An 18,613-nucleotide genomic window follows, 5' to 3' on the forward strand; every position below is an offset into this window, starting at 1 on the left:
TAAATTAAATAAAGGATGATAATAAGTTACCTGCCTCTATATAGAAATATTAATTCAAGCTAATGGAACTACCTGGTGCGAGGAAATTGAATCAACAGTGTATTTAGGGTTCCGTACCTCAAAAGAAAAAACGGAAACCTTATAAGATCACTTCTTTCTCTATCTGTCTGTCAGTCTGTCAATACCCTTTTTCTCAAGAACACGTGGAGGTATAAAATTGAAATTAATTAGTAATATGAAAAAAAGGGGAAAGCACGACCAAAGAAAACGTGGATAGATTGCTTGAAAGAGGATATGCGTGTAAATGGGGTAGATAATCCGTGTTTGTAGGAAGTAATCTCCGGAACTACTGAACCGATTTTGAAAATTCTTTCACCAGTAGAAAGCTACATTATTCCTAAGCGACATCAGTACCCATAATATAAATGTGAAAGTGTGTTTATTTATTGGTTTGTTTGTTTGTCCATCAATCACGCCGTAACGGATCAAGCTATTGACGTGTTTTTTGCATGGGTATAGATAAAGACAGGCTACTCTTTAGCCAAGAAAATAATAGAATTCCCACGGGAATTTTAAAAACCTAATTCTCGCGGACGAAGTCGCGGGCATCAGCTAGTAACTAGGCTATATTTTTTTCAAAAAATTAAGGATCTCTACGAAAATTGTAATGAACTACGGCACAGAATATATGTACATGTAATAGTGCTACAGGTCGGTTCGCTAGTAGGTACCTATGTCACTTTGTAGTTACAAAAAAATAAAAATTTCTTGGGAGATGGCACGGAACCTTTTATGTGCGAGTCCGATTCGCACTTGGCCAATTTTTTCCCTGGCGTCATTAAAATTCAATTTATAATGGAAACACGACAGATAGCGCTCCGAGGAACAGGAAGTCAATTTTATTCTTTAAAAGCAAAAGTAAGGAAAAGAGACAAAAATTTTACCTGGTTCGATAGTTCAAAGCTAAAGGTTTTTTAAGAGTAAAAAACTAAAAACACTTTTTCCTCCTAAAACTAAAAAATGAGGCAAATTAATGGTTATTGGTATTGGATTGTGTTTAGGTAGTAGGTATAACAATAACGCTACTTTTTTACTAGCATTCCGGTTACACCCTGTATAGTGTCAAAACACGCAAATTACGTGATTTATCTTGTTACCGTCTCGTCACCATCACCACCAATTTAAAGCAATCCATAAAACTGTAAATCGCTCCTCAAATTACGCTCTTTACCACAAAAACAGAAAAGAAACAAATGAAACCGGTCAAGTGCGAGTCCGACTCGCACAAGAAGGGTTCCCTACCATCGTACAAGATAGTAACACTATGTACTTTTAATTTGCAAGGCAGCCATTTTGAAATTCGTCATCTTGGTTTTTTATAATACTCGTATTTTGTCGTTATTACGGCAATACACAGTCTGTGAAAATTTCAACTCTCTATCTATGAGAGTTGAATTGAATTGAGTTTATGGGATACAGCCCACTGAGAGACAGACGGATGGACAGACGGACGGACAGCAGAGGCTTTGACGACCTCCCTGGCGCAGTGGTAAACGCTATGGTCTTTCTAGTGGGAGGTCCTGGGTTCGATTCCTGGCAGGGATTTGGAATTTTAAAATTATAAAATTTTATTAAAAACTGCCACACCCCTTCCAGGTTAGCCCGCTTCCATCTTAGACTGCATCGCCACTTACCACCAGGTGAGATTGCAGTCAACGGCTTGAATCTGTTTTTTTTTAAAGTAATAGGGTCCCGTTGGCACCTTTCAGGTACGGAACCTTAAAAACGGTCGCCCAGAAGCCATGCTCTACCATTACCACTCCAACTACCACCTAATAACACTCCTTTATGAAATCAGTACTAAATAATAAGCTACAAATCCATTGAACCATTGATATTAAAAACCGAAGACATATAGTTTGTTCAAGATGTAACTAGTTTAAAGTACCCATATTTACTTACAATATGTAGGTAGATATTAAAAAAAAACCGGCCAAGTGCGAGTCAGGCTCGCGCAACGAAGGGTTCCGTACTATGGTCGTATTTTTTTCGACATTTTGCACGATAATTCAAAAACTTGTGCGGGACGATATAGTGCCTAGTGTGTGTATTGATTGACAATTAATAGTTTAATAGTTATAATAGGATTTTTATAGTATGTTTAGCATGTAACTTAATAAAGATAGTTAATAGATATTAGGGTGTAGGACATAGACTTATGTTTAGCAAGGTTGAATATAAACAGTAGCGTAGTATGTTAGGATTTGTTAAGATTTTACTATGTAAATTTAATAGCCTTTTATAAAGATTTTACGAATAAACAGAGATAGGAAATAAAAGTAGACAGAGAAAGCAATAGTTGAGAGCAAGAGAAATAGCGTAGATAGAGATAGCAACAGTGAAAGAACGAGATAGTTGTAGAAAGGGATAGGAATAATTATAGAGCGAGAGGCGCGGCTCTCACTACGGTATAGCCCGGAGTCGAAAAGACCCCTCTGAGTAGGCCACACCTCTCGAGCTTGCTCTCTCCTGATTGGTCAATGTAAAGATCCTCTGATTGGCCAGCCAATCAGATGGTCTACTTTTTTTATGGGATTTTCAAATAAATACTGGCCCGGTTTTGTATGCCGGTACAGTTCTCCTCCAGACCTAGCGGTAGCAGTACCTAAGGAATAAAGAAAATAGTGCTTCAACAAGTGTTTTCCTGAAGAATTCCAACCAATCCAGCATAGTGAGATGTGCAGAAGCGCACATTGAATGGTCCTTCGAGCCGGATACGTTGGAAAATCGGGAAAATTGAAGAATATTCATCGAATTCGGAAAATATGCCAGTGACACGGCAGGAGCTCAAGAACCGCAAGGCTTCAACAGAAGAAGAGTCTCCGGCCACATCAGAGGATACTGCTACCACCGCCGCAACAGAAACTACAGTGTCGGAGCGAACGGCGTCGAGGGCGGCAACAGACACTTCCGCGACATCCAGGTCGACGGCCGTGCCACCCTCCGAGACATCGACGTCCGCCGTGCCTTCCTCCGCGTCAGTCAGAGAGATGACTGCAACCGCCGCCGCCTCACAGATGACTGCGCCTACCACCGTCGCGTTGGCACTGCCCGCCGATGCGACACAGTTGGGGCCCCCCGCTGCCGTGGAGGCCTCCGCTATAGAACAGGGGCGTAGCCAGGCTAGAGAAGCGTCGGCCATCCAGAAGAGGAGGAGGACTGTCAAGCCGCAAGAAGTACCACTCCCTCCTAGCAAGAAGGGGGAGGGGTCGACCCACAGCCGCAGCAAGGCGCATAGAATAGCGAAGGCCAAGGAAGAACTGCTACGTCTTCAGGTCGAACTAGCCGCTGCCCGCATCGCCGCCATGGAAGCTGAAGAAACAGAAGATGAAATAGAAGATGATGGTGCATCCATCCACTCCGGAGCCGAGACGAGCGAACGAGTGGGCAACTGGTTGGAGTCACAGCCCCCACGCCCCGCGCTAGCGATCACCAGCGAGCCACACTACCCTATAGAACCAGTGGTCAACAGCACGGGACAACAGAAGCACCAGAATCCACTTCAGTCACCGGCGGGAGTGCAACCGGGTCTAACAGAACTCGCCGAAGCCATCACGCTCGCCGTCAAAGCAGCACGACGCCCGAAGTTCATCGAGCTGCCCATCTTCGGAGGATCACATCAGGAATGGCTACCGTTCCGCGCCGCATACTATGAAACAGAAAGCATGTTCACCACAATAGAAAACACAAATCGTCTAAGAAGAAACTTGAAGGGAAGAGCGAAAGAAGCAGTTGAAGGTCTTCTCATCACCAGCGCGCACCCAACAGAAGTAATGAAGACACTGGAATCCAGATTCGGAAGACCAGAATCCATCGCTATGATGGAGATAGAAGCTCTACGTGGATTGCCGCGCCTTACCGAGTCACCGCGCGACATCTGCATCTTCTCGACAAAGGTCTCCAATGTGGTCGCGACTCTGAAGACACTCAGCTGCGTGAACTACATGTTCAACCCGGAGGTTTCGAAGACAGTCGTGGACAAGCTCACACCTACGCTGCGCTATAGATACTATGACTTCGCAGTGCTACAGCCGAAAGAAGATCCGGAACTGATGAAGATGGAGAAGTTCCTCAAGAGAGAAGCGGAGCTGTGCGGGCCGTACGCGCTTCCTGAACAAGTGGCGCCACATACATCACATGCGCCTGCCACGCAACACAGAAGACCGCAGAAAATTCACAACGTATCAGAAAAACAGTATACACCCAAGTGCGCCATCTGTGAAGGAGAGCACGGGGCAAGCGATTGTGAACAATTTAAGAATGCGGATGCAAACGGAAGATGGGACATAGCCAAGTCCAAACGCCTATGTTTTCGATGTCTTCGGTACAGAAACAGAACACACAACTGCCGGGTCAAGGCGTGTGGCGTCAACAGCTGCAAATACTTTCACCACAAGATGCTGCACTACACCAAGGCACCGGAGAAGAAAGAAGGCGTCGAAATCACAGAAATTATCAACTCGGCGTGGACTATACAGAAGAAACAATCCTATCTGAAGATTATTCCAGTGCAAGTTGAGGGGCCCAAAGGAGCTCTCAACACATTCGCCTTGATGGACGACGGGTCAACAGTGACATTGATAGACAACAGCATAGCCGAACTCATCGGAGCAACAGGACCCATCGATCCCTTGAAGATAGAAACTATCAACGTCATGAAGACATCAGAGTCAGCCTCAAGAAGAGTGAACATCAAGCTGAGAGGTCTCAACGATCATGAAGAACGTATACAAGCACGAATAGTGAAGAACCTTCAAGTGTCATCGCAACGGGTTTCAAGAGAGTTGGTGGACGGCTGCACACACCTGGCAGACATCCGCGACTACCTCGTATATGCAGACATCAAGCCTCGAGTCCTGATCGGTCAAGATAATTGGCACCTCCTGCTGACAACAGAAGTGAGAAGAGGAAATAGCAATCAACCAGTAGCCTCTCTCACACCGCTGGGGTGGGTGCTACACGGCAGCCAGAGCCGCGCCGCCGGACGTAGCATCGACTTCGTATCGCACGTCACAGAGGGAACAGAAGACGACCTGGACAGCCTCGTTAAGCAGTATTTCGAGATGGACGCACTCTGCATACAGCCGAAGAAACCGAAGACAGATCCAGAAGAACAAGCACTTCGTATCCTGGAGAAGACCACTACCAAACAGGAAGATGGAAGATATGAAACAGGACTTCTCTGGCGCAAAGAAGATGTTACGTTCCCGGACAACTACCACAACTCACTGAAGCGACTTCACAACATAGAAAAGAAGATCGATCGAGACCCCAAGCTGAAACAGAAGTACACAGAACAGATGGAAGCTCTCATCTCAAAAGGATATGCTGAACTCGCTCCGAAACAGAAGACTGCTGGCAAGACATGGTACCTGCCACATTTCGCAGTGATCAACCCGATGAAGCCTGAGAAGCTCCGAGTGGTACACGACGCAGCAGCGAAAACAAAAGGAGTAGCTCTCAACGACATGCTACTCAAAGGACCTGATCTCCTGCAGTCATTGCCTGGCGTCATCATGCGATTCCGGCAACACACAGTAGCAGTCACAGCGGATATCAAGGAGATGTTCATGCAAGTCAAGCTGCGAGCTGAAGACAGGGACGCACTGCGCTATCTGTGGCGAGGGGAACGAAGAGACAGCCAACCACCTGAAGAATATAGAATGACTTCGTTGATCTTCGGTGCATCAAGTTCTCCATCTACAGCAATTTACATCAAGAACTTGAATGCTGAACAGCACAAAGAAGCTCACCCTGAAGCCGCAGCTGCCATCGTACAGAAGCACTACGTGGACGACTACTTGGACAGCTTCAGTAACCTCGAAGAAGCAGTACGCATCACGAAGTCAGTACGCGAAGTGCACTCAAAGGCCAGCTTTGAGTTGAAACAATGGAAGTCGAACTCGCCTCAACTGTTAGAAGCACTGGGCGAAGTTGAACCAACAGAAGACATGGAACTCTACAAGCCAGAAGAGAAGACAGAAAGGGTGCTGGGTGTCATTTGGAAGCTCAACACAGACGAACTCACCTTCAACCTCAACTTGGCACGCGTCGCACCAACACTCATCAGTGGGAAGACACCGACGAAGAGAGAAGCGCTGCGAGTGGTCATGTCACTCTTCGATCCGCTCGGGCTCGCATCACCTGTCACCATAAGAGCGAAACAGCTGCTGCAAGAAGTATGGCGAAGAGGCACGTCGTGGGATGACGAAATAGATGAAGACCTGGCTGAGCAGTGGCAAGACTGGATGAATCATCTGAAGAACCTCAGCAGCGTGGCAATCCCAAGGCGTTACCTACAGTACAACGACGCCACTTCAATCCAGCTACACGTGTTCACCGATGCAAGCGAAGCAGCCTACTCAGCAGTCGTCTTCTGGAGGACAGTGACACCGGATGGTGAAGTCAGCCTATCGCTCATCATGGCCAAAGCGAAGGTTGCGCCGCTGAAGTTGACGTCCATCCCGAGGTTGGAGCTCCAGGCAGCAGTGATGGGTACAAGACTCGCCGAAACAGTCATAGAAGAGCACGAGAGAAAACCAGACTGCAAGGTGTTCTGGACAGACAGCAAGACCGTACTCACCTGGATCCGAACAGGAGCACGCTCATACAAGCCCTACGTAGCACATCGCCTGGCTGCAATAGAAGAGTCTTCCAAAGTCAACGAGTGGCGCTGGGTGCCAACGAAGCTGAACGTAGCAGACGACGCTACGCGAGACGTGCCAACATCATTCGACGAGAAGCACCGCTGGTACAAGGGACCCGACTTTCTCTACGAGGCAGAAGACCAATGGCCCGTCGAAGTGTCTACAGAAAAAGAAGAACCTTCTGGCGAAGAGAGAATACACCATGTCATAGACAGAAGCAAGCCGAAGCTTTCACAAGCCTTACCTGAGGTGTCCCGCTTCTCAAACTGGGACAGACTCCGGTACACCACAGCTCGAGTTCTGCAGTTCATCGAACTCTGTAGAGCCACCAAACAGAGTGTCAACTACAGAAGGACAAGAAAGAACACAGAAAAGGACCCAAACTGGAAGAAGACGAACAAGCCTGCGACGAAACAGAAACCAACAGTGAAGACAATATCATCGTCCAGCAGGAAGTTTCTCCCAGTCACTGCAGAACATCTCCGAAGAGCCGAAGAACTCCTGATGCGCTCATCTCAAGAGGACTCCTTCGCAGAAGAAATAGAAGCCTTGAAAAATAGCAAGACACTGAACAAGGAGAGCCGCCTACACCAGCTGAGCGTCGAGTACGTCAACAACACCATCAGACTGAGAAGCCGAATTCAAGCAACAGAAGGCATAACAGAACATCTGAAGAGTCCAATGGTGCTCGACGGTGACCACTCGACAATCAGACTCTGGGTGAATGCAGTGCATCAGCAGCTTCACCACGCCGGCGTCGAGACGACAGTGAACGAGTGCCGACAGCAGTACTGGGTGCTACGCCTGAGACCTGTAACAAGAATGGTCATACGACGCTGCCTTTTCTGCCGAATGAAGACTCAGAAGCCGCCATACCCCAGGACTGGAGACCTGCCAGGATGCCGCCTAGCTCATCACAGACGTCCCTTCACATTCACCGGGGTAGACTACTTCGGGCCTCTCTCCGTGACCGTCGGCCGAACAAGACAGAAGAGATGGGTGGCCATCTTCACCTGCCTGACCATGAGGGCCATACACCTTGAAATCGCCGGCTCACTCAGCGCAGACTCGGCGGTGATGGCACTGAGGAGAATGATGGCGAAACGAGGAACTCCAACTGAAGTCTGGTCAGATAACGGTAGCAACCTGAAAGCAGCAGACAAGGAGCTGCGTCAAGCACTCGACGAAGCAACAGCAGAGGAAGCAGCCAAGAAGACAATCTCCTGGCGCTACATTCCACCCGGGGCGCCGTTCATGGGCGGAGCTTGGGAGCGACTGGTGCGCTCCGTGAAGACGGCGCTGACAGCAACACTCCACGAACGCCATCCTACAGAAGAGGTCCTCTCCACCCTGCTGGCCGAAGTGGAATATACAGTCAACAGCAGACCACTGACTCACGTCTCAGTCAGTCCAGATGATCCAGAAGCGCTGACACCGAACCATTTCCTGCTGGGAGGTCCAGGACGTGTACCGCTGCCAGGTACATTCGACGAAGAGGATGCGGTCTCCAGATCTACGTGGCGAGCTTCGCAGCGATTGGCCGACATCTTCTGAACGCGCTGGGTGAAGGAGTACCTGCCGGAACTCCAAAACCGGCGGGAGCCGCATGGACGAGGCCCAGCGATCCAGAGCAACGACCTGGTGCAAGTCGTCGACGCCAACCTGCCCCGAAACGTGTGGATCCGAGGCAGAGTCATCGCAACGTATCCAGGACCAGACAACGTCGTGCGCGCAGTGGACATCCGGACCAAAGGCGGAGTGCTGCGACGGCCGGTGAGGAAGCTGGTGATCCTGCCTGTATCGACGGACGACGCGCCCGCACCGACAGACAATGCGACATAATCGCACGGCGGGAGGATGTGCGGGACGATATAGTGCCTAGTGTGTGTATTGATTGACAATTAATAGTTTAATAGTTATAATAGGATTTTTATAGTATGTTTAGCATGTAACTTAATAAAGATAGTTAATAGATATTAGGGTGTAGGACATAGACTTATGTTTAGCAAGGTTGAATATAAACAGTAGCGTAGTATGTTAGGATTTGTTAAGATTTTACTATGTAAATTTAATAGCCTTTTATAAAGATTTTACGAATAAACAGAGATAGGAAATAAAAGTAGACAGAGAAAGCAATAGTTGAGAGCAAGAGAAATAGCGTAGATAGAGATAGCAACAGTGAAAGAACGAGATAGTTGTAGAAAGGGATAGGAATAATTATAGAGCGAGAGGCGCGGCTCTCACTACGGTATAGCCCGGAGTCGAAAAGACCCCTCTGAGTAGGCCACACCTCTCGAGCTTGCTTTCTCCTGATTGGTCAATGTAAAGATCCTCTGATTGGCCAGCCAATCAGATGGTCTACTTTTTTTATGGGATTTTCAAATAAATACTGGCCCGGTTTTGTATGCCGGTACAGTTCTCCTCCAGACCTAGCGGTAGCAGTACCTAAGGAATAAAGAAAATAGTGCTTCAACAAGTGTTTTCCTGAAGAATTCCAACCAATCCAGCATAGTGAGATGTGCAGAAGCGCACAAAACTATGCTGCATAAAAATAAGTAAAAATCTGTTTTAGCATGTACAGGTGAAGGGCATCCCATATGGTATCCCACTCTATATACTTAGTTATCTTACTCATAAAATTGAAAATACTAATTAATAGTTCATGACCACAATTAAATTTTTTGTGTGCTAATACCCGAAATTGACGGTTTTCATATTTTTCCCCTAATGTCTGTTAAAAAAATATAAAACCATTATTGCCGTTCAAATGAAACCGGTTTGCGGCACATCTATGGGTCGATAACGGCCCCAGGTAGAAACATTTTTTGTGTTTTATATAATAAGAAGATTATAATTACTGATGTATAGAAGCAGGCGTTACTTTGCGGAAATCCATGATATACAATGAACCAAAAGCTTAATTTGCTATAATCCGCTGAAACAGGTCGAATCTGTATGGTGCAACATGCAGCATGCGACATGCACCGCCTGCGCTCCCACTGCTAAACATGCAGGAAAACCCAGCCACCAGGCAAGCAATACGCACTACCACCACACAGCACCACACAAATCCCAAAACAAACGCTTCTAACTATTTCGCTCGAACCTACCTATATCGATGGTCAAAATGTCTTCCTACCAACGAGTCATATAATTTGGCTCAATATAATATTATCTCGGGACAGCTTAAATGCGTCGATGAAGATGCCTCGAGGTGGCGCGGGCGCATCCAATTTTATTGAGAAATCTGTTACAATCTTCTATATTCCATCAGTATGTATATTGTAGTGTACCGAAATGTTTTTTTTTTTTTTTTTTTTAATTACAATAAAACTTAAAGCTAGCCTTATCTAATTACTATATAAATCATGACCGCATGGAATGGTGCCAAGAATACTGGCTGCATGCTTTATTATTTTTTTTTCTATTTTTTTTATATCTAACTAGCTTATGCTCGCGACTTCGTGCGCGTGGACTACAAAATTTCAAACCCCTATTTCACCCCCTTAGGAGTTGAATTTTCAAAAATCCTTTCTTAGCGGATGCCTACGTCATAATAGCTATCTGCATGCCGAATTTCAGCCCGATCCGTCCAGTAGTTTGAGCTGTGCGTTGATAGATCAGTCAGTCAGTCAGTCAGTCAGTCAGTCAGTCAGTCAGTCAGTCAGTCACCTTTTCCTTTTATATATTTAGATTAGAACGGCAGTGCCACTTACACTAACTAGATGACTAATAATAAATTTAAATACAAATAAAGGTACAAGAAAAAAGACATAAAATACAAAACGATAAAAGATCAAAGAATTTTGAATATGTACGCTGAGAACATTGAATGACATATTCATGCAATGCTCTCAGCGTACTTCAGTAACTCCCGAACCAGTATTATAGACCCATCATTAAATGGGTCCCATTGAGCATTATTAATGATGCTGCAATCCATACTTGTAATGCTTTCATTTTATCAAAATTTTCACGAATCCTACTATCATCATCATTTTTTTTTTTTTTTAAAAGAATATTAGCCATATTAAATGACTAATATTCCCCTTTCCTCTCCAATTAAGCGTCAGGCTTGAACTAGGAGTAGGTATGACAATAGTGCAACGGGCGAGATTTGAACCGTCGACCTTTCGGTTTTCAGTCCACTCCTTTACCGGTTGAGCTACTGAGGCTTTATCAACCTATCGCTGGCTCACTATTGAGCGAGTCTGCTTTAAGAACAAGAAGGGTGTCCCATAGTTCACCACGATAGCCAAGTGCAGATTGGCACACTTCAGACACCTTTGAGAACATTATGGAGAACTTTCAGTCATGCGGGTTTCTTCACTATGATTTTTAAAATTTTATACATACTAATATTATAAATGCAAAAGTGTGTCTGTCTGTCTGTCTGCTAGCTTTTCACGGCCCATCCGTTCCAACGATTTTGACGAAATTTGGTGCAAAGATAGCTTGCATCCCAGAAAATCGAAGAGTTCCCACGGGATTATTAAACACCTAAATCTACGCGGGCGAAGTCGCGGGCATCATCTAATATTATATATGCGAAAGTGTATTTGTTTGTTGGTTTGTCCTTCAACCATGTTGCAATGGAGCAACAGATCAACGTGATTTTTTGCATAGGTATAGCTAAGGATCTAGAGATTGACATAGGCTACGTTTACCCCGGAAAATCAAAGATTTCCCTCGGGATTTTTAAACCTAAATCCACGCGGACGAAGTCGCGGGCATCAGCTAGTAGATATAAATATACCTAAATACGGCTTACGGCTAGATTCACTTGATTAATTATTGGAGGACCCTGGATGGGTTCCAAACTAGTCGACTAATCACATAAGTCTAGTCGTCAGGTAGGTATTTATATTCAAAATTGCATAAAACGCACATAGCTCCGAAAAGTTAGAGATACGTGCCCAGAAGTGGAACCCGGACCATCCAAATAGGAGTCCGACGTCTTAGCCACGAAGTTATCACCCCTTTTTTCAGGAAAACAGATTGTTTAAAAACAGTTTTATTAAAAATCTTTTTGGTTATCTTTTGGTTTAACAGCGCCACATTTATGTTTTTACGCCCGAACGCTCGTACGCCCCTCGGAGGACCTATAAAACTGCTATTTGGAGAGCCACAAAAAAGGACTTATGCTACAAGGCGGGTAAACATGAGTTTTATTGTATCCAGGTGGGATTTTACCGTAAATATTAAGAGCTTGTGTAAATTCTTTGCACATAGTTTCGTGAGAGCGGTTACATAATCTATTAATCTATATAATATAAAAGGAAAAGGTGACTGACTGATCTATCAACGCACAGCTCAAACTACTGGACGGATCGGGCTGAAATTTGGCATGCAGATAGCTATTATGACGTAGGCATCCGCTAAGAAAGGATTTTTGAAAATTCAATCCCTAAGGGGGTGAAATAGGGGTTTGAAATTTGTGTAGTCCACGCGGACGAAGTCGCGAGCATAAGCTAGTCTATATATATAAAAGGAAAAGGTGACTGACTGACTCACTGACTGACTGATCTATCAACGCACTGCTCAAACTACTGGACCGATCGGGCTGAAATTTGGCATGCGGATAGCCATTATGACGTAGGCATCCGCTAAGAAAGGATTTTTGAAAATTCATCCCCTAAGAGGGTGAAATAGGGGCTTGAAATTTGTGTAGTCCACGCGGACGAAGTCGCGAGCATAAGCTAGTACCTAATATTTTCCAGGCCAAATTTCGGCAATAAATTTTTAACGGATTCTAGCCAACTATACTTAAAAATTTATAATTACTAAATTCTGGTCTGGTGGAATAGAAACTCACATGAATACAAATAAAGGATGTTACCAGAACGCAAGCAAAAACTTAGCGTTATTGTTATAGTACCTACCTAAACACAAACTAATACCAATAACCATTTCCCTCATTTTGTAGTTTTTGTGATTTAGTATCTTTCAAGCCCTCAATGTATAGCGCGCAAAACTCTGAGTGGCCCACTTACGCAACGTTCGTTGACCTCTAGCGTCAGTCAAAAATATAAAATAAAACGTTTATTTTTTCAATCATCTAGTTACACACATACATGGATTTGATCTTGAACAAATTTGCGTGCTTGTTGACATAAGCATATACAATATTAAAAATGGTACAAGATCAAGAACTGGCTATCCTAGCTAGATTTTTAGGGATAGCCAAAATGTTTGTCAAAAGTCAGATGTTTTATTTGCAATATATCGTGAAATTTTACAAAATTATAGGTTTTTTTTTGTGGTATATCAGTAATCATTAATACTATGACCTGTCTTCGTTTTTGCCAGCGTTCTGATTACACCTGTATACATGAATCCTAATAACATTACACTCCTTTTTTTGTTGAGTTGTATCATAAAAAGCTAGTTACTTACTACATTTTCGTAGGGCAAATGATTTTTACATTAGTATCTAGTTAGGTACGTTACCATTTTCCGCGCCAAAGAAGTACATAAATCAATGGAATGGCCTAGAAAACATAATCCGAACGCCGCTAATGCCTTAGTAGCTTAGTTCACGTATTACTCCTGAAATTCATAGTGCAATTCTAGTCCGTGGCAATATCCAAATTGAGTTCGTGATTGAATATGACTTTATATTTCCTCTGCCTCTTTGGCTAGTCTAGTGGTTAGCATGTTCGACTGCAGATGACGAAGTCCTGGGTTCGGGTCGGGACAGTAACAAGTTAGTTCGTATTGGATTTTTTTTTAAATCAGAAATGAGGAGATCCGTAGGAGAACTAGAGTAACCGACATAGCTCAACGGGTTGCGAAGCTGAAGTGGAAAAGGGCAGGGCACATATTATATTAGTTCGTACAACCGATAGACGTTGGGGTCCCAAGGTGCTGGAATGACTACCTCGCACCGGAAGATGCAGCGTTGGAAGACCCCCCACTAGGTGGACGGACGACATCAGACGAGTCGCAGGGAGCCGCTGGATTCAGGCGGCGCAAGACCGTGGCGTGTGGAAGTCCATACAAGAGATCTATGTCAAGCAGTGGACGTCTATTGGTTCATGATTATGATGATGATTGAATTTTTCTGTTAAGAAATTCTCAGTACTAGCCCGGAGTTATGAAATTGGCGCGGTTTCACCCCCAAAGCCATCGGTCCTACACTTGTTCTCTCTCCGATCGTGTCGGATTTCCGTCCCATCGGGCTATGAGAGTGAGGGAATAGAGAGTGCACCTGTGTTTGCGCACACAAGTCATGTGCACTATAATAATCTCCCGCGCAGTTGGCTATGGAGATTGGCCACCATGGCCGAAATTCGTTCGGGAGGACAGTGTATTTACGGCGCAGCGCCCACCTACAGTGTGGAGTGAAGCTGAGGCGCAGTATTTTTAGGCTGAGATCTATAGAGCGCACTTTGACTTTGCTCAGACGAATTGCTTTGCGAATAAAAAATCCTCTTAAAAATCTACATCCACGCATACAAAGTCGCAGGTATCAGAGAGTCACGTATATTTGCATCATATATCGCCTGGCAGTTGAAACTCTAAATGGATTTCTAGTTCCACAATCGAGCAATTTCTGAGCAAAATATCAAAGCAATTTGAATCTACTATGCATACCTTGTTCGATACTACCTAGCAATGGATGATTTATGATCATGAAATCAATTTTAGCAATGCTACCTATTTTTCCTTTTAGAAAAGTCAGGAAAGCCTTGGGAAAGTCCAAAAGTCATTTGTGGGTATGGGTATAACCTTTTATAACAAAATTCCGGAAACTGTTTTAGACTTGCCTTTTAAAAGTACGGTCCCGAAAAAATCATATTTGCATAAAAGAGACGGGACTGCAAATACTTTTTTATACATGGCATAATATTGTATGTCAAATCTTTGGAAAGAGCAACCACCGAGTTTCTTGCTGGTTCCTCTCGGTAGGAAAGGCTTTCTGAACCAGTGGTAGATGCATCTGACGATTCAAAAATACTTGTAAAAGTTTAATTGAATAAAAAATATTTTTATTTTTATTTTATTTTATTTTCCATTCCATGAATCAAAGAAACCATAGAGTACTATTAGATATCTTCACAGTTTAACCTTTTTAACTGGCCCTATCAATATCAGTTTTATCTAAGCCGAAAAGGGTCCAATCGGATTCCTCTTACATCTCTAGAATACTGATAAAGGGTTCTTATATTGTCTACGATGGATTTACGATTGGAGATTTCCTAGCAACTTATCTATACTAGTCTTTATTCTTTTACTAGACTAGCCGATGCCAACGGCTTCGCCCGCGTGGATTTAGGATTTTACAAATCCCGCGGGTAATCTTTGATTTCCGGGATAAAAATTAGCTTATGTCACTCTCATGCAAATCAGGTCGATCCGTTGCTCCGTTGCGACGTGATTGAAGGAAAAACCAATAAACCAACAAACCAACACAGCAGGTAAGTAGGTCTTATATCAGAAGTCAAGGGTAAAATATGAAAACCGTGAATTTGTGGTTACTTCACACAAAAAAAATTAAATTGTGGTCCTGAACTAAAAATACTAATTATTAGTATTTTTTTAATTGTGGTCATGAACTAATAATTAGTAATTTCAATTTTTGAAGTAAGATAACTATATCAAGTGGGGTTATCATATGAAAGGTATAATTGCATTCCTGTGCATTCTAAAACAGATTTTTATTTATTTTTATGAATCATAGTTTTTGAATGTATCGTGCAAAATGTCGACAAAATACGACTGTAGTACAGAACCCTCGATGCGCGAGCCTAACTCTTTGTCTGAGTCTGACTTGGCCGGTTTTTTTTAAACTATCTTAATTTGATCCTAAAGTGATAATAAACTTCCCTAACAACAGCACCGTTGCATCAGGCAGACCGCCAAAGCTACTTTTCACAATTTTAAATAATATCTTTTGCTTAAACTTTAGTATAAACGTTTTAAACTTCTCGAATAAACACTAATTAGAGTCGGAGCTGCTAATGCAACGCTTGAATTTCAAATTAAGTCTGTGTATCTTTCTCAGACAATATTGTTGTGCATAATTATGTTAATTCAAATAATAATACTTACTAACTATTATTTTTAAATAATTGTTACGTTGCGGAAGTCCATGATATACAATGAACCAAAAGCTTAATTTGCTATAATCCGATGAAACAGGTCGAATCTGTATGATGCAACATGCAGCATGCGAAATGCAACGCCCGCCCTCCCACTGCTAACCATGCAGGAAGAAGCAACCACCAAGCAAGCAATACGCACCACCACCACATAGCACCACACAAATCCCAAACACACTCGACGCACGTTTCGCCCCGACACCGGAGCATGCTCAGGATATGTAGACCTTACAATGCACAATCAATTGTGCACCATACAGATTCGACCTGTTTCAGCGCTTTTGGTTCATTGTATAATTAATTATTATATTTTTAGAAATTTTATCGTGTTTTTCTTATGCCCGCGACTTCGTACGCTTGGATTTAGGTTTTTTAAATCCCGTAGGAACTCTTTGATTTTCCGGGATAAAAAGTAGCCTATGTCACACTCCAGGTATTTATCTATACCCATGCAAAAAATCACGGCAATCCTTTGCACCGTTGCGATGTGATTAAAGGACAAACCAACAAACCAGCAAACCAACTAACAAACACACTTTCACATTTATAATAGGGGTAGTGATGGAGAGCGCTAGGGAGCGTACGAGGGAAACAATAAAATCTCACAAGAAAGACGTGTCAAAATACACTTTGCTCAAGAGTCCTTGTGCAAAGTATTGAAAATGAAAATTTCAAATGTAAACCTCGAAACAGCGCGGCGCGACGGTTTGCGCCGAAAATGTTAGCGCGATGAATTATTGAGAGGTACAATTCAATTCGTTATTAATGACTCTTAGGGCTGTCGACAGCATAAAAATAAGACTATTCATTTTCGTACTGAAAATACATGTAACGTGAACGTCAGTTCCAAGACTATAATTTTTACTTTTACATCTCTGAATATATAAAAGGAAAAGGTGACTGACTGAGTGACTGACGGACCGACTGACTGACTGATCTATCAACGCACAGCTCAAAGTACTAGACAGATCGGGCTGAAATTCGGAATGCAGATAGCTATTATGACGTAGGCATCCGCTAAGAAAGGATTTTTGAAAATTCAACGCCCAAGAGGGTGAAATAGGGGTTTGACATTTGTGTAGTCCACGCGAACGAAGTCGCGAGTATAAGCTAGTACTTACATTAATATTATTTCTTATAAAAAGTGTTAAAATGACACTTTGCTCAAGAGTCCTTGTGCAAAGTATTGAAAATTATTTCAAATGTAAACCTCGAAACAGCGCGGCGCGACGGTTTGCGCCGAAAATGTTAGCGCGATGAATTATTGAGAGGTACAATTCAATTCGTTATTAATGGCTCTTAGGGCTGTCAATAGCATGAAAATAAGACTATTTAGTAATAGAGCCTCGATAGCTCAACGGTTAAAGGAGTAGACTGAAAACCGAAAGGTCGCCGGTTCAAACCTCACCCGTTGCACTATTGTCGCACAGTACTCCTAGCACAAGCTTTACGCTTAATTGGAGGGGAAATGGGAATATTAGTCAACATTATAAATTTGGGTAATATTTAAAAAAAAAAATCGTACAGAAAATACATGTAATGTCAACGTCAGTTTCAAGAATATAATTTTTAGGGTTCCGTACCTCAAAAGGAAAAGAAACCCTTATAGGATCACTTCGTTGTGTCTGTCGTGTCTATCAAGAAAATCTAAAGGATACTTCCTGTGCACTTAGAATCATGAAATTTGACAGATAGGTAGGTGTTATAGCACAAGTAAAGGAAAAAATCCGAAATCCGTGAATTTGTGGTTACATCACAAAAAAATTCAAATGTGTTCATGAACAAATAATTAATATTTTAAATTTTCAAGATATTATGTATTTATCCACTACCAGCTACCAGATAAAGAAACAGACACACTTTCGCATTTCGTTTCAATTTAACTTAGTTTTGTGTTAAATTTCATAAAAATAGCTAAATATGTCTCTTAGGGGTTCACCGGACGATGATGATTGGTTGTGTGGTGGTACCAGCACGGCAGACTATAACCTTAACCTTTCTTATTCTGAGAGGAGACCCGTGCTCAATTAAAAGTGGGCTGGCGATGGGTTGATCATGATGATGATTCAAAATAAATAAAATTTAGTTTCGGAAGTTGTGGCAACCCTACATGCGTAAAATACGCCTAAAAGCAAGTATGCTTATGATTTTGTACAATAACCCTTTTGAATAAAAACCATATTCATGAATGTTCATTGAATCCCGAGCATTCGGGCGAACATTGCCGGAATGTAGCGAAAATATCCGGAAATCGCGAAATCTTGTAATTCCGGATATTCTGCTCATTCCCGAATCAAGTTCGTTTTTCCTTGTGCCGTGATCCGCTTTTCTAGTTAAAATGTTTGATAACAAAGTATTGTCAGAGTGAATCAGTTTTTTTAGGGTTCCGTATCTTCAGAAAAAAGGAACCCTTATAGGAATCACTTCGTTGTCTATCTGTCTACCGTGTCTGTCGTGTGGACACAAAAAAAGTGTTATTTCTTGTACGATGGTACGGACCCCTTTCTGTGCAAATCTGAGTCGTACTTGACCGGTTTTTAGGGTTCGTGTTCCTTTTTTTTTATAAGTATAGGTTATGCTCGCGACTTCGTCCGCCTGGACAATACAAATTTCAAACCCCTATTTCACCCCCATAGGAGTTGAATTTTCAAAAATTCTTTCTTAGCGGATACCTACGTCATAATAGCTATCTGCATACCAAAGAACAAAGGCGAGCTTCAAACAAAATTTTACCTTGAATGCGTCTATGTAGGAAAAAATATTAATACCACAGGGGGTCCATTACTTAAACATAATCACCAA

The 18,613-nt window shown here is 43.0% G+C and overlaps 1 protein-coding gene across 1 annotated transcript; it reads left to right on the forward strand.

Annotated features, from left to right (window-relative positions):
- The first annotated feature begins 2,825 nt into the window (after nt 1–2,825).
- LOC117993963 (uncharacterized) lies at nt 2,826–8,261 on the forward strand. Its single transcript, XM_069507335.1, has one exon. The coding sequence runs from the start codon at nt 2,826–2,828 to the stop codon at nt 8,259–8,261; it is 5,436 nt and encodes a 1,811-aa protein (XP_069363436.1).
- Nucleotides 8,262–18,613: the final 10,352 nt, after the last annotated feature.

This window comes from Maniola hyperantus, chromosome 25 (genome assembly GCF_902806685.2).
Source record: "Maniola hyperantus chromosome 25, iAphHyp1.2, whole genome shotgun sequence".
Lineage (NCBI taxonomy): Eukaryota > Metazoa > Arthropoda > Insecta > Lepidoptera > Nymphalidae > Maniola > Maniola hyperantus.

Bases quoted from the DNA above. Each gene is read 5' to 3' on its own strand.
- LOC117993963 (XM_069507335.1), top strand. From the start codon at position 2,826: ATGCCAGTGACACGGCAGGAGCTCAAGAACCGCAAGGCTTCAACAGAA.